At 37.7% G+C, this 16,256-nt stretch overlaps 2 protein-coding genes across 2 annotated transcripts in view; one reads left to right on the forward strand and one right to left on the reverse strand.

Annotated features, from left to right (window-relative positions):
• LOC125775402 (uncharacterized) overlaps positions 1-16,256 on the reverse strand; it is a 335,512-nt gene that overhangs the window by 86,171 nt on the left and 233,085 nt on the right. The gene's annotated exons all lie outside the window — the stretch shown is intronic.
• Positions 5,122-6,261, forward strand: LOC105223287 (cilia- and flagella-associated protein 20). Its single transcript, XM_011201000.4, has 2 exons — positions 5,122-5,539; positions 5,595-6,261. The coding sequence occupies exons 1-2, from the start codon at positions 5,264-5,266 to the stop codon at positions 5,916-5,918; spliced, it is 600 nt and encodes a 199-aa protein (XP_011199302.1). The 5' UTR covers positions 5,122-5,263; the 3' UTR covers positions 5,919-6,261.

Raw genomic sequence — 16,256 nt, forward strand, 5'->3', positions numbered from 1 at the left:
AAGTGCGTGGCTATATAAGCCGTGGCAGCGCCAACGTAATCAATCAGTGCTAAGAGTAAACTGCTATAGTGTAGACGAGTTGTGAAATAAAGAGTTGTTGAATTAAATTAAACAGTGTTGATTTTATTTGTCAATCCAGAGATACGAACCTAGCAAAGTAAACTAGCAAGAGTAAATTCGTAACAATATCATCAAAAGCGCGTTGTAATATTGAGGGGGCATTTTTCAACCCAAAGGGGAGTCTAGTGAATTCGTACTTTCCGTTATTCAGGTGCGCCAATTCACAATAGCCATGCATAATAGTCATTGACAATAAATTGATCAAATCAGCCGTTCATATAGCACTAGATTCAGCAATGGGTGTTCTCGTGCCCTTGTATATTTCGGTATAGTATTTTTGCAATCTGCAATCTTGCAAGAGAATACCCCTATACAATCATTTGTGATATGGGTCACAATCTATATTATTGCATGCCACACTTTCAATAAATAGCCCCATTTATGTTCGCGAGCAATATAAATAATGAATGTGCAGAAGTTCCTAACTTCGCATCTCGACAGGCTTCAGTTAGAGACTTAAAGGGGCCATACACGACACACATGTGCGTTCGATTTGTATGAAAACGTTTCGTCATACACGACGTGCAAATCCATTTTGCGTTCGTTTTTCAAACAATGAATATGTGCGACAAGCAAGCGGAAAATTGTTCGTCCGCAATCTTTCCTATTCGGCGACACGTGAAAAATCAGATTTTGTGTACACTCCGCGCTATACACGACATACAAACGAATGGAGAATTTTTTAAACAAAGGTAACAAAATCGAAAGCAGCAGTGTACAAGACTATTTCACGAGCAGCAGCACTCAAAGCCCTGGCAGTAAGATAACAGAACCGGAACAATCCAGGAGAACGCCGAATAGTTTTTGCGTCGAAGCTGATCCCTTTAGACGCGCACCAAGACTGATGCGATCACCAAAACAGTGGCTCACCGTAGAAAGGCCTGAAAGAGCGGGATCCTCCCACCGGCACTGCAAGACAGCACGCTTCGAGAGGAACTAACACAACCAGGAGGGGACATTATGACTGAATTGGGAGATATGATCAAGAGGATAACGGAAGCAATGAAAGCGCCTCAACGATCGATCAACAATCTGATCCGGGATCTGCTAACTTCGGTCACAAATCTCCACGAACGCACCCAAACGGAGTATATCAAAGTTAAAGCAACCAGGCGGAATGTTCCTCTGAGACACACAAGTGCGGTCAAGTCCATGAGACAGGCGTACGCGGGCACGCGGACTGCAGTCATCAGCCTTCCCGCAGCGGACTCAAAACGGCTGCTTGGCGCCCATAAGATCAAGATTGGATGGGTGGTCTGCAAAATAAGGGAAAAGCCGAATCTCAGAAAGTGTTTCCAGTGCCTTGAATACGGCCATCTGGCGAGGGCATGTAGGAGTGAGGATGATCGAAGCAAATGTTGTGCTAAGTGTGGTGAAAAGGGGCATTTCGCAAAGAAGTGTGATAAAAGCCCGTCGTGTGCAGCATGCAAAAGCAGTGGGAAAAAGGAGGCAAGTCACCGCATAGGAAGTTGGATGTGTCCTCTATATCAAGCGGCGTGCAAAAAGATAAAATGAAAGTTGTCCAAATCAACTTAAATCATTGTGAAGCTGCTCAAGAGCTGCTGAAGCAAACAATCTTCGAGGAAAAGGTAGAGGTGGCGATAGTGTGTGAGCAATATAAAAACATAAACGCTGGTACGTGGATCTCCGACAAGGAAAACAAAGCTGCCATATGAGCCTGTGGGGGCAACGCCTTCCAAGATAAGCCGCTCTTTGGAAGATCTTACTATACACGAGCGAAAATAGGTGACATTTATTTCTACAGCTGCTATATTCCCCCGAGTGTGTTGCAAGGATACTACGAAAGAATACTCGATGAACTAGTCGGAGACGTCCTCACTACCACGCCAAACGTGATAGCAGGCGATTTCAACTCATGGGCTATTGAATGGGGTAGTAGCTACACAAACAGACGGGGTCATGCTCTACTCAAAGCGTTTTCTGTGTTAGACGTCGTGCTGCTCAATACCGGCGGTAGAAATACTTTTGAAAAGAATGGACGTGGATCGATAATAGATATCACACTCGCCAGCAACACGCTAGTTCGATCTGCAAATTGGAAGGTGTGCGACTTTTACACACTTAGCGATCACCTGGCCATCTTGCTAGAAATCTGCAAACAAATACAAACTCGATCCAGCGTAAAAAAATGGCAGAAAAAAGGATGGAAGGTGGAAACATTCGAATGAAGAAATTTTCAAACTTATGTTGGATGGGAACCTAAATGGTGCGATCAACGTTGACCGACAGGCTGAAAAACTGGTGAAGCACATAAGTAAAGTTTGTGATGCTGCTATGTATAGGAGATCAGCACATTGAGAAGCGAATGCCATAAAGCGAGACGCCTTTGCCAAAGAAGCCAAGGTACGCCACATCATACAAGATTGCGAGAAAGTTTCAAAAGAAAACGTAAAGAACTCAAGAAGGCGATCAAAAGAAGTAAGTCCTCGAGTTTTAAAGAACTATGTGAGAAGGTGGACGAGAATCCGTGGGGTGACGCGTATAAAATAGTGATGGCGAAAATCAGAGGGGGAAAAGGCAAGCACCAACCTGTCCGACCCTCCTAGAAAAGGTGGTGAAAACGCTTTTTCCAACGCAAGAACCACAGACGAATAGAACGATACCAACCATGATGGAATCGCCAATTGTAGACGAGAAGGAGGTAATGGAAGTGGCGGAAAGATTTGGCAATGCAATGGCTCCAGGACTTGTTGGCATCCCGAACAAGGCACTGGAAATCGAAAGTATGGAAGAAACAGCGGTTGGTTCTTCTTCAAAAGCCAAACAAACCGGCGGGAGAGCCGAGTGCGTATCGTCCACTTTGCATGATCGACACGATGGCCAAAATACTGGAAAGACTAATCTGCACACCTCTAGAACGCCACCTAGAAGAAGAATCTCCTGGGTTATCTGAAAACCAATTTGGATTCAGAAGGCATCGGTCCACTTAAGACGTAGTTGGAAAAGTGTCGGACATTGCAGCCAAAGCCATAGAGGGCACCAGATGGATGTATGGAGATAAAAAATACTGCGCAGTTGTTACGCTGGACGTGAAAAACGCTTTCAACTCGGCGTACTGGCCACATATACTGAGAGCATTAGAGGCAAGAAACACCCCGGAGTATCTTCTGAGGATAATTAGCAGCTATTTGTCTGACAGACTGCTGCTGTACGATACCGATGCAGGTCCAAAAACATACGCGGTGACAAGAGGAGTACCACAAGGCTCCGAACTAGGTCCATTACTTTGGAATGTGCTGTACAGAGGCAGTGCTCATCACGAGCAGGAAAAAGCTAGAAACGGACACTCTGAATATAAATGGATATAACGTTGTAACGCAAAATTCACTGAGGTACCTAGGAGTTGTGATCGAAACGAGGCTGAATTTCAAGGCGCACATTGATAAGGCCTGTGGTAAGGCGGCTAAAGTAACTGCGGTCCTGTCGAGAATCATGGCAAACATTGGTGGCCCAAGTCAAAGTAGGAGAGCTCTGCTGGCTAAAGTTAGCCAATCAGAGCACATATTTTTCTCCTGCACGAGGTATGCAGTGGAGAGAGAGGCCATAGAAAAATTAACAAATGAAAGGATGACGCCCGACAACATAGTAAATCACATGCTGCGATCACAGCTGATGTGGGTTAAAATGAAAGAGTGACTGCAATAGCGCTCCGAGAACTCAGAACGAAATAAAGGCAGCGCAGAAGCATAAGACTGCATGAATAACCCTGGAGGTATGTCGTGAAGAGGCAGATATCGCCCAGCTTGGTCCTGCGACGTAGTGGCGGTCCCGCCGGTCCGAATACAAGCTACAGCAGCCGGAGTTAAGGGTTTAGTACGTAGGCATACTGTTTCGCAAGACCAGCATAGTGATTTAACACTGTCTGGGGGTGGTCCCGAAAGAGGTGTACTCTAGCGAGCAATATGAATCGTGCATGCTACCAGCCTCACCCTGGCAGTATCTTTAGAAGATTCCCCCTCTGACAACAAAAAAAAAAACCGCATACTTGTGTGCACGCGAATCGTAAAAAATCAAACATTTTAGCGAACATGGATCGGTATGCCCACAAGCCCATACACGAGTAAACCGCAATCGCACACATATCTATCGAACGCACATGTGTGTCGTATATGGCCACTGTCAAATCTATTGCTATTCCCGTTGCCAAATCTGTATGTGGGTTTTTGTTATCCTAACATAATAGGGGGAGTCTCTTGCTCTTGCAAGATTGCAGGATGACACAAAATGCAAAAATCCTACCTTCATATGCAAGGCCAAGAATGACTATTGTGCATGAGTATTGTGACTTTCCGCACATTTTGTATTCATTCGTAACAAAAAACTGTAACAAATCATTATAAATTAGGTAGGAATTATAAAATCCATTTAAAGCTTACCTTCCTCAATAATTGAAATGTAATTTTTTTTTTATAAATGCGTTTCATAACAGAAAAATATTTAATATTTTCAGATTACTATATAATAATTGCATCTAATTTTTATGTATCAATTAAAATAATAAATTTATTATGAGCAATGATGTTTTTATTTATGCTTGTATAAGTTTATTCAATTAAAGACTTCGCTCATTCGCCAATCCATTTTGTATAATTTTTCGCAAATTTACAATATTAAACCAGATATTAATGTTTTGGAAAAATGTATTAAATTATTTTGGAAATGTACTTATCTTGTAAAATTTAACAGAACCGTTTTAATGCTTGCTTAACTAAATTTAGTTTTACCCAAATGAAACTGCCGTCGGTATATGTGTAAGTGGGATGTATTACTTTTTTGCAATTTTCATAGAAATGAAAACTAAGCTGTCAAATGGCTGAAGTGACAGTTCATTGCTTTCAATATATGGCAGACTATTTAGTATTCTATATATTGTAATTCATAAGCAATATGGAGTCTCCACAGGTAATATGCGCAGCAATACAGTTAGTATGCAATAAACTTTTGCCGTTCGGGATCCCATGTTATATTGGCGGTAATGTTCGGCAGAAGATTAAGAGAATGAACGGGTTCTAAAGTATCGGTTTTATCGAGATTTCTGGCCAATTCTGAGTGTTTTGTTTCTATTTGTGTTTAGTTAAAAAACGTTTAAATTTTTGTAAAATTTTCTAAAAAATTTTAATAAATGTTTAAAAATACTTTTCAGTCAGGGTTTCTTTCGATTTTGTATAGCATCGGAAGTAAACCTCTACAGATATGGGACAAAAAAGTTCGAAATGGTCATATCAAACGTATTACTGACAATGATATTCAGAGCTTAGTGTTAGAAATCGTCGGCACAAACGTAAGCACCACATTTGTAACGTGTCCAGCTGATCCGAAAAAAACTTTAGGCATAAAACTTCCATATTTGGTTATGATAATTAAAAATTTGAAGAAATACTTCACCTTTGAAGTCCAAGTAAGTGAGTTAATTAATTAAATATGCTATAATTGTATATTCATTTCATTGTTAGGTTCTTGATGATAAAAATGTACGTCGTAGATTTCGAGCTAGTAATTATCAGTCAACAACCCGCGTCAAACCTTTTATTTGTACCATGCCAATGCGTCTGGATGAAGGTTGGAACCAAATACAATTTAACTTGTCTGACTTTACCAGGAGAGCGTATGGAACAAATTATGTGGAAACTTTAAGGGTACAAATACATGCTAACTGCAGAATAAGACGAGTGTATTTCTCCGATCGACTTTATTCCGAGGAAGAGCTTCCACCGGAATTTAAACTATTTCTACCTATTCAAAAACCTCAAAAAGTTAACCACACGGCGTGTAGTTGATAGATTAATATATATTTAAAACCCTTTTTACTATATTACAAAACTTATTATTTTTATTTATGGACTATAATCCAAAGCGAGAATGTTCGTTCCAGTATCCCTTTTTGAAGAGGTTTTGCGCAAAGGGGGAGGGGGCTTGCTGCTCCCACATTTGGTAGGTAATGAATAGAGCTTTTGAATAATAGCACCCTTTCCCCCTAGGACCACGGGGGGCTCTTGGGCAGCCTTCTGAAAATGGTGTAAAATCGTAGTTTTTCCATACAATTTTCACTAATTATAAAATTAATGTATTTTTACACATTGACTATGTTTATTAAATTTGAAATTGAAATTTTTTTATATACATAGTGGTATTATTTTGAGTTGGCTCTGTGTAACAATTCAAAATGTTACACTTTATGTGATACACTAAGTAGAAGTACAAGTGGCACAATTCTAAATGTAACACTTTATGTGATACACTAACGAAGCAATTTGATAAAACACTTGGAGACAACTAAAAAAACTCTTTAGTTGAGTCGAAGGAAGTCGGTCTGAAAACAAAGAGAGAGTCATAACGTTTTTTTTAACGAAAGACTAGGCAGATCACTGAACGATTTTTACAGTGGGTAGAGATGACCACTGCACATTATTTTCTTGCAAAAAACTAAAATTTGGAAATTTTGAGTTGTTACACTTTAACTTAACAAGTGCGATATGTATCGATAATAATGCACACAAGTAGTTGAAGTACCAAGATAACCCAACCAACCATTTATGCAAGACCACCTAAATATTAAAATTGGGTTTTCTTTTGTATGGAGTTTTTCTATTTCGTGTTATACACATATTTAATAACACCCAGTAGCGAAATAAATGGGTCTGTCTTTTATTTTTGTATTTCCCGCCTCCATAAAAATTATACTATTACATCAGCAAAGTTTGCCGGAAATTTTGAATATATTTTCAGCATAATATACTACATTGAAACAAGCGCCGCAGGCTAAAATTTGGATTTTTTATTCCAAATTTTCAGTATAATATATTACATTGAAACAAGCACCACAGGCGAAAATTTGGAATAAAGAATCGCGCAAATATTTATTCCAAATTTTCATTATATTTTCAGTATAATATATTACATTGAAACAAGCGCCGCAGGCGAAAATTTGGAATATACACCCCTATCATGCATTTCGATTACGTCCCCGCTCTACGCTCCGCCGGAGTCGAAATTAGGTATCACGCGTTGCAATTGGAATGAAAGAAGAAGAGGAAGAGCTATAACTCTTTCGAAATAAGCTGTTTGCTTTGGAATATGTGAAACTGGAGCATAACAGAGCAAAAATACACAAATTACTGCTGTTCAAAGAAAATAAATAAAAGTAAAATTTTAATATTGTTATTATTTTTATTAAACGTAACTATGGAATCTTTATCCGCGGCGATATTACTGGTTGAGGAGGAGAGCAGCGCATCTCAGAATGCTGGGGTGAGAATTGAAAGGAAAAGATTATGAGATATGCGCGATCCCTTCCAGATGAATGACGGGCTGTAAGTAATTGCAAGTGAAAGTAGACATTTTTCTTACAATTTGTTTACTTACTTAGATTCAAAAAAACTTTCGTCTGAATAAGGACGCATTCAAGTATGTCCTAGATACGTTTGCGGAAGAAACGACGGCAAGTAAATTTGATGCTTCCTCTTTCCAAAAAGCCTGCTAATCTTCTTTAGGACGCTGGTGGCTATATCTAGCTTACTCTCCATCATATCTGCCAATTTTCCATATTCCTCTGGTGTTGTTTTTGACCTGAAAGCATATCAAAAAACATCACTAAAAATGGAAATATCGCGGGTTTTACAACTTTTAAATGCAAGTTTTACTTACATTTTTAGAAAATTAAAAAAAAATCACGCAAATAATAAAATTTTCGTAGCAAAATAAAAACACAAAAAGTTCTCCGCCAACAAAATTGGAACTTAGCAAAACGGAGCTACGATCGAAATGCATGATAGGCAGAATTGTAAATTTCGAAGTTGAACTGAACGGGAACGGAACGCATGATACCAAATTCGCCAAACGGAGAAAATTTCAATCCAAGTCGAAATGCGTGATAGGGGTGATAAAATATGGACGTAATATATTGCCCACTTTTCAAAGACCTAAATAACGTATTATATTTACCTGATTGGTTATTTGACATCATTATAAAGTTTGAAAGCAGTTATTTTATTTAATTATATTAAAAATTTCCAATTGCGAAAACACCGGTTTTAATTAAGGAACGCGAATATAGTATAATAAAAATTTTAATTCCATTGAAATCAATATACCGTTAATACAGAAGTAACCCAACCAACATTTTTTCTATAATACTAACGTATTACTCCATTATTAAAATATATAGTATAACCTTAATTGAGCGTGGCCCTAAGGATCCCTAAGGATGAAAGAAAGAAAATGGAAAGTAATGTTATTCATCGAAATTTAAAATTGTTATGCTTATTAGGTTGCCTTCGTTGTGAAAATACTACAAGGTGCTTTCGAAAGTAAACAGGGCTTTTTAAATCTAGCGCCTCCTGCCATCTATATGTCGACTGGTGCATTAGAATCTGTTATCTTTATTGATTGTCCAGTGAGAATTTCTTGACATTTTATTGATTGGAAGTGAAGTTATTGCGTTTTAAGGGGTTATGGGTAGTCAGAGGCACGAAAAAATGAGTTTTCAGTATGTTATTTTTTTTTTGCTATTAAATTATGTTATTTAACAAAAGTAGTAATATGGCATTATTATAGGATGTGTTGACTTGAAGTCACGAAAGTTTCAAAAGAAAAAAAAAAATATTTCCAAAGCTATAGTTGTTTGTGTTGACCCTGTACCAAAAAAAAAGGTACTTGCGGTGACAAGCATAAGTCCTTGGAGATTCATCTAAAAACAATCCGACAAAAAAAAAATAGTTTTATAAATAAACTAGAGGACCCGCCCATGTTTTACTGTGGCTGTTACATAGGTAGTGCTGCTAATACCATCTATATGATTTCTATTAGTTAGATTATAAATATTATTTAAGGAATAATCGCATTTTTGGTGAAGCAACTTGTTTTAGTTAACAAAAAAATGAATCATAAAGAATTTCGTGCGTTATACTATGTTCAGACCGAAAATTTCAAAGATTAGATTACACTTAAGCATTTCATAATCCAACAGTGTTCTCACTGCCGTTAGAAAGATCAAAAAACAGCTGTTATTGTCATTCAAGAATTCACATCGCTTAATATTTATCAAAAGAAAAGATTGTCAAATAGTATTTTGAAATAAAAGCCGTATTTTTTTAATATTTTCCATATAATAGAAATAATGGATGCATTTTTTCATTTGTTTGGTCGATTTTCAGGTGAAATTAGATTCATTGCTTTAAAAAAAATTTGTTTGTTTACATTTTTTTTCCTTTGTAGTGTCTAAATCAGCTGTGATAATGTAACAGTTTTCCAGTGCTGACTAGTATTTTTCCAGTGCTGACAAGTAGATTGCGCAAAATCAGAGTCGCACGGACAGATTTAGCGAGGATCAGTTTCAAATCATTTCAATGAAGTGATTTGGAACTGTCATTTTTGTATGGCGAAATCTTGATAAATTTTTAAGATTAGTGGGATAATCCATTCAGCAGCCGAAATCGTGTGATTAAGTGTCGGTCTGAACATAGTATTAAGAAAGAATTGGTTTTTGGGGTAAAAATACTATTGAATTTGGGCTGTGCATCAGTGAAATTAATCGAGTCCAATCGATTGTCAGCCTAGTGGACTGCATATTAAGAAACGGTTCTCAAGCGTGAAAAGACAAAAAAATCGGCTGGCAAGGTTATGGCATCAGTCTTTTGGGATGCTCGTGGTATATTATTCATCGAATGATAAATGAGCCAGTTTTAATTCATTGCATTTTGTGTTTGATTGCAGTTCTATTCTACCGTTCCTAATATTTAGGAACACTTCAGTTATGCCACTATTTTTTAGCCAGACCTTTTGCAATTGTGGCCCCTATTATGAGTTGCATTCGATCTTCGACAACGATCGAAAATGCTGGTCGAACGAATTTGCATTTGGTATTACGACGCTCATTCGATGAAGATTGGCGTTATTGTGAATTTCAATCATTTTGAATGTTCACGATAGTATACATCTGTCAGATAAAACTAACAAATATTTTATAAATAAAGAAAATATAAATATAAGTTAAAATAAAATATGACTAGGACTGAGTTGTGGTTTGGCGATTCTTCAGAGGAGGATGAAAGCTTACTGAATTGGCTAGAAATAGAAAGAAGCTAAGGGACGCTTCCAACCCTTTGGAATTGGATTCCGCTACGTAAGTACAATGCTATTTGTTAGAGGTTTCTACATGTTCAACATTTAGGAAATTTTATTTGTAGATTTATAAAAAACTTCCGTTTGTCGAAAGAGGCGTTTGTTGATTTGCTGTCCGCTACAGAGGAGATGCTGCAGCGATGCACACGAGCGAAATCTATTCCCAATATACTAAAATTGGCAACAGCATTACGATTTTGTGCTCAGGGATCGTATCAACTTAGTATAGGGAATGAAAACATGCTTGGACTTGCACAGCCCACGGTGTCTGTGGTACTATCTGAGGTACTCGATGCCCTGGAGAATTTCATTTGCCAAAGATGGATAAAATTCAATTATACCGAGGCTGAAATGCAACAAGCAAAATCACATTTTTATAGTAATACCAGATTTCCTGGGGACTTTCGGCCTGCATAAAAGTAACAAAAATAGTATAAATTAATTATTTGTTACCATAAAGCAATAAATAAACGAAAAAAACCTACATTTTCACAAATTTCCATTCACTACGCTACGCTGTCGATAGGTAAATTCTGTTCGACAGCCATTTCGATGCTCAACGAAAATTTCGACAGGGTTGCATAGCTCATAATACGAATTTGACACTCGATTTTCGATAGCCAGCGAATAGCGAAGATCGAATTCAACTCATAATAAGGGCCTGTAAATTGCCTGTCAAGATACCCCCTCCAATAATTAGCAGGTATGAAAAAAATATTATAGCTACCCATAGATATATTGAATCACCCAATTTATTACTTAAGAACGAACAACTCTGTCCACAATATGATCTACAGATGTCGCCGTTTACTTTGGCATCGTTTTGTTTAATGTACGTTTACGCCAATTTAAGGTTTGAATATTGAATACTGCGATGGTACGCCATCCATCGGTCAAACATTTAAAATTAGCAATTAATTACAAATGAAAAATTAATTAGAAAAACATTTTCCAGTGGACCAAATTGTAAATCTAAACCATTCTCGAATCTCCCTGAACATACACACAAAATTTCATCAAAATCGGTCCATCCGTTTAGGAGCAGTTCAAATGCAAACACACGGTCAGAAGATTTATATATATATATAGAGAAACTCGGGCCTGATGGAAGGATTTTATTTTTATTTTTTTCAAAATTAACAAAATGGCGGCCTCAGGAAATTTTTGTTCTACATTTTTGCGAAAAAATCAACAGTTAAATGGTCTTAACCTTTAACTGGGGACGTGACAAATTTATAACACTTTAAGGGACGCGTAGTCTCACAGGCTACTACTTTTAAAGTAATTTTTTGTTGTAAAAATCAATTTAAATATTTTAAAACTCTGTTTATTTTAAACCATTGGTATGTAATAAAATATCGAACTAGTTTTAATCAGCGGTTTTATTTTGAAATATTAAAAAAATACAATGAACACTTAATGGTATTTTTGAACCGTAATTGACTTTGCAAAACGCGCGACGTCTGTGAGGCTACATGTCTCCAGTTAAAGGTTAAAAAAACGAAATTTTCGAAAAAATAAAAATCCCTCGATCAGGCCCGAGTTTATTCTGTATTCTAAAAACTGTAGAAATTTCATTAAAATCTACTGAACGGGTTTCGAGTTACAGTTGTCACCGGTTCAAAAAACATAGTTTTGAGAAAAACGCGTTTAAAGTTTGCATTTTTGTTTAGAAGTGCCCGAGCTCTTTTTGTTATTTGTCGAATAACTCAAAAACTAATTATTGGATCAACGTGAAATTTTCAGGGAATATTTTTAAGATATTACACTTAACGAAAATGAAAATTCTAACTACCCCTAACCCCTTAAGTGTCAGAATGTTTGAGTTATCGGTGCTTGAGCTTCGAATAAAGAGCCAACATAAATTTTTGTTTTAAAATAAATAAAATTGGCAAAACTTTTACCGAAACGTTTCAATTGATGAAACAAGTTTATGGCGATGATTGCCTCTCCCGTAGCAGAGTGCATGAGTGGTTTCAACGCTTTCAAAGTGGTGGTGAGGACAATTGACGATCAAAATCCGTGATCACCGGAAATTCCATTGAAACTGTGCGTTCATCAAAAATCACCCGAAATCATTGAAATTTATGGAAATGAAATTGAACATCTCCAGAACATCGATTTATCGCATTTTGACCGAACATTTGGGCTTACGAAAGGTGTGTGCACGGTTTGTTCGCACAAATTGACTGACGACAAAAAATTGCTCAGAATCCAACATTCTAAGGACGATTATTTGACCAAAAATCACAATCAGAGGTGTTGTGGAATCTGACAGTTGTCGGAATCAGAATTGAAACCGGTCAAAAAAAGCAGTATGGGTCATGAATTCAGGTATTATTGGTTTGATATTCGAAACAGAATTTGTATTGGTTTTGGGTCGCACACAGATTTGAAATGTAATCTAAGAAATCAAATAATTTTATTGTTACGAATTAATATCTTTATTTCTTTAGAAGAAAACATAAGAATAAAACATGAAATGTCTTAATTATTGAGTTTTGCAAAAAAAAAATTCGGATATTTAAGAGGGGAGCCTGCTTCAGAGGTTTAAAAAACAATTTTTTTTGAGGTTTTTCTTAGGAGGAAGGAAAGAAATAATTGATTAAAGCGAAATTTCTAGGATTTATAGTTATACTATATATTTTGATATCATCCGAAATTTTTTTGAATACGAATTCTTTGATATTCTGCCTTAAGGAAGCAATTGTCCGAAGCATCTCACATGTGCATTTGTCGGAAGGCGGGCAGTATGCAGATTGCAATTCCTATCGGAAACAAAAAATTCAAAGAGATATTTGTTAATAACTTATGTTCTAGTTAAACTAGGAAAATTTCAAAACAAAGTGTAAAGTTCTAAAATTTTTTAGGGTCAAGCACTGGTCGATTAAATCGTTTTATATCGATCTTGGACATTTGCGTCAACATTAACCTAACACAATTTTTGTAGAGGTCTTTCTTGCATCCCAAACCTATTCTCAACTGAAAATGTCACTTTTTGAGCCGAATTCTCGACATTTGCGCGAAATTTTGCTTTTCTTTTTTAATTTCAAGAAAAGTGCGGCTGAGGACCCGTCCACACTTTACTGAGGCTGACACATACATAGATAATACTATTACTCCACTACTACCATATACATGATTTCTGTTAGGTATACAAAAATATAGAATTTTTGTAACGAAAGTTCTGTTAGTTTACAAAAAAATGGATCATAAAGCATTTCGTGTGTTAATTAAGCATTGCTTTCTGAAGGAATAAGGAAAAAACTTTTGGACCGTTTTTAACAATAAATTTACAAAAAAAAAAACGACGGAAGCAAAGTTGTATACCTAATATCAAGTTCTATTTTCCTAATATTATTCAAAATCATCCAAACTCATTGGCCTTGATGGAATCAACATGTTAATGCTAAAGCAGCTAGGCTCGACGGAAGTAAGTTGTCTCACCAAGGTCCTCAACCTGTCACTGACCACTCTTCAAATACCCGATGTGTGGGAAAGCGGAAGAGTGGTGTCACTACTGAAACCTGGGAAACCCGCCAACAAAGGGGAATCTTATCGCCCGATAACTCTCCTCTCCCCAGTAGTGAAGACACTTGGGGCCTACTCCCGACTTTCACTCACCACCTGAGCCTAGCCAGTCACCAGCATGAATTCCGAAAAGTGCACAGCACCACCACAGCACTTAGCGTCATAAACGCGCAGATGGTGAGTGGCCTCAACCAGAAACCACCCTGTGAGAGAACGATCCTCGTAGCGTCGGACATGTCAAAAGCCTTTGACACAGTCAACCACACAACGCTACTGCAGGACATAGAAAAAACAACGCTTCCTCCAGGGTTAAAGAGGTGGACCATAAACTATCTGAGTGGTGTCAGTCATCCGTACTATTTCAAGGACTTCGGACGCAACTAACTTCCGATAGGTACTGACCGCCATTCACAGTGGAGTTATCAACACTTCCTTCCCGTGAATGGCATTCTTGGAGTCAAACCACCACTCATCGCAGACCAAGAGCTCGAGTTGTCGCGAGAAACACGAGTGACCCTAGCGCAACTTCGTTCTGGATATTGTAACAGGTTAAACTCCGACTTATCCAGAATAGACCCCGACATATCAAATATATGTCCTGCATGCAACGAGTCCACGCCTGACACTTTGCATGCCCTAACCTACTCATCTAACATCCATTTCCTTTTAGTCCAACCCAGTCGAAACAGCACGTTTCCTGGGCCTCCCACTAGATGACATCGACGACGACTTGGATAACCCTTACCATCCTAACGAGAATTAATAAACCGTTACAACAACAACAACATGCAAGTATGTCGCCATTTGTTACTTTAAGTTCTGTAGCTACACTCCCTTATCATCATATATTGACAAAATCAGAGGCCCTATTCTGAAACGTAAAAAAAATGTACTCGAATTCCGACTATTTGTATTCGGCATCTCGATTTTATCATTTTCAAACCTATTTTCGAATAAAATATTCGCTAGTTTTTGAGTTCGAATTCGTTGCGGAAAAAATTTTCGATCGAAAATGTTCATGCGCACATTGATACCGTCGATAACCTGCTTTACCATACATTAAGTAAACTGTGTTATCAAAAAATTTTACAAGTTTAAAAAATTAAGTAAATTGTCTTAGCTTTTTGGTTCGCTTTTACAAGTATTTAAAATGGATACAATTGCATTATATTTGAGTGATAGTGATGATGAAAACAGTGTAAACATTCGTCGTGAGCGCAGAAATTTGAGGATTATTTGAAAAGACATGTTGAAAATGGATGACTATAAGTGAGTTGAACTATTTAATCTAAAAAATACAACATTTTATTTACATATGTATGTATTACATATGGAGTTTCATCAAAAATTTCCGGATCAACAAAGGGGCATTTATACTTTTTGGGAGAATGCGAAAATAAATTTGGAAATGACAAAAGACAAGGTTCTCTTTCTCCGAAAATAGAACTTGCTGCATGTCTACGTTTCTTAGCCAAAGGGAGTTATCAGCATTGTATTGGAAAGGACTTCAATATAAATATGAGCCAATCGACATTTTGCGTTGTATTATATGAAGTACTCAACATTCTTGAGTACAGGCTATGTTCAAGATGGATTTCCATTGACATGACCGCCAGCGAGGAATTGTGAATTGGAAAATGCCTGATGTGGCAATGGTAGTTGATGGAACTCACGTAAAGATAATGGCACCTTCAAGAGATAAACATCTGTATTTTAACCGCAAAGGATTCTCAAGTCTGAATGTTATGGTGGTTAGGATTTTTCAAAATATCGGACGATAAGATTCCCCTTTGTTGTCGAGTTTCCCAGGTTTTAGTAGTGGGACCATTCTCCCAATTTTCCACATATCGCGTATTTGAAGAGAGGTCAGTGACAGGTTGAGGACCTTGGTGAGATAACTTACTCCCTTCGAGCCTAGATGCTTTAGCATTAACATGTTAATTCCATCGGGACCAATGGATTGAGAGGGTTTTTTCTTTATTGATGGCATTCTGAACCTTTTCATCGGTGAAAGTAAGGTGCGCGCAGTCGTTTGGCATTTAGCGCAGCCGTCGGTTAACTCATCTCTTGGCTTTGTCTACCGCAGGGTACAGTGTAAACTGCCGGCTAAAATAACTCGCGAACTTCTTCGGGTACGAAGAGGCATTACCATTGAATTGAACTTTAACTCGGTCGTCATGTCTCTTCGGATTAGACAAAGCTTTAACAGTAGCCCAAAGCTTACTCACACCGGTGGAGAAGTTGCAGGACTTCAGGTGCTCCATCCATTTCGTCCGCTTATAATGATTTACCATACGCCGAATCTCCAAATTGAGGTCCCTTATTCGGGGATCCCAGGGATCGGCACGGCGTAAAGTGTCGCGCTCGTTAGCTAAAACAGCTGCTTCGGCTGGGAAATTAGGGCGGAATTTCGCAATTCTTCCAGTCGGTTGTCCACAGAAACAAAATCGGGAGGTTTCTCGATC

Source organism: Bactrocera dorsalis, chromosome 1 (assembly GCF_023373825.1).
Source record: "Bactrocera dorsalis isolate Fly_Bdor chromosome 1, ASM2337382v1, whole genome shotgun sequence".
Classification (NCBI taxonomy): Eukaryota; Metazoa; Arthropoda; class Insecta; order Diptera; family Tephritidae; genus Bactrocera; species Bactrocera dorsalis.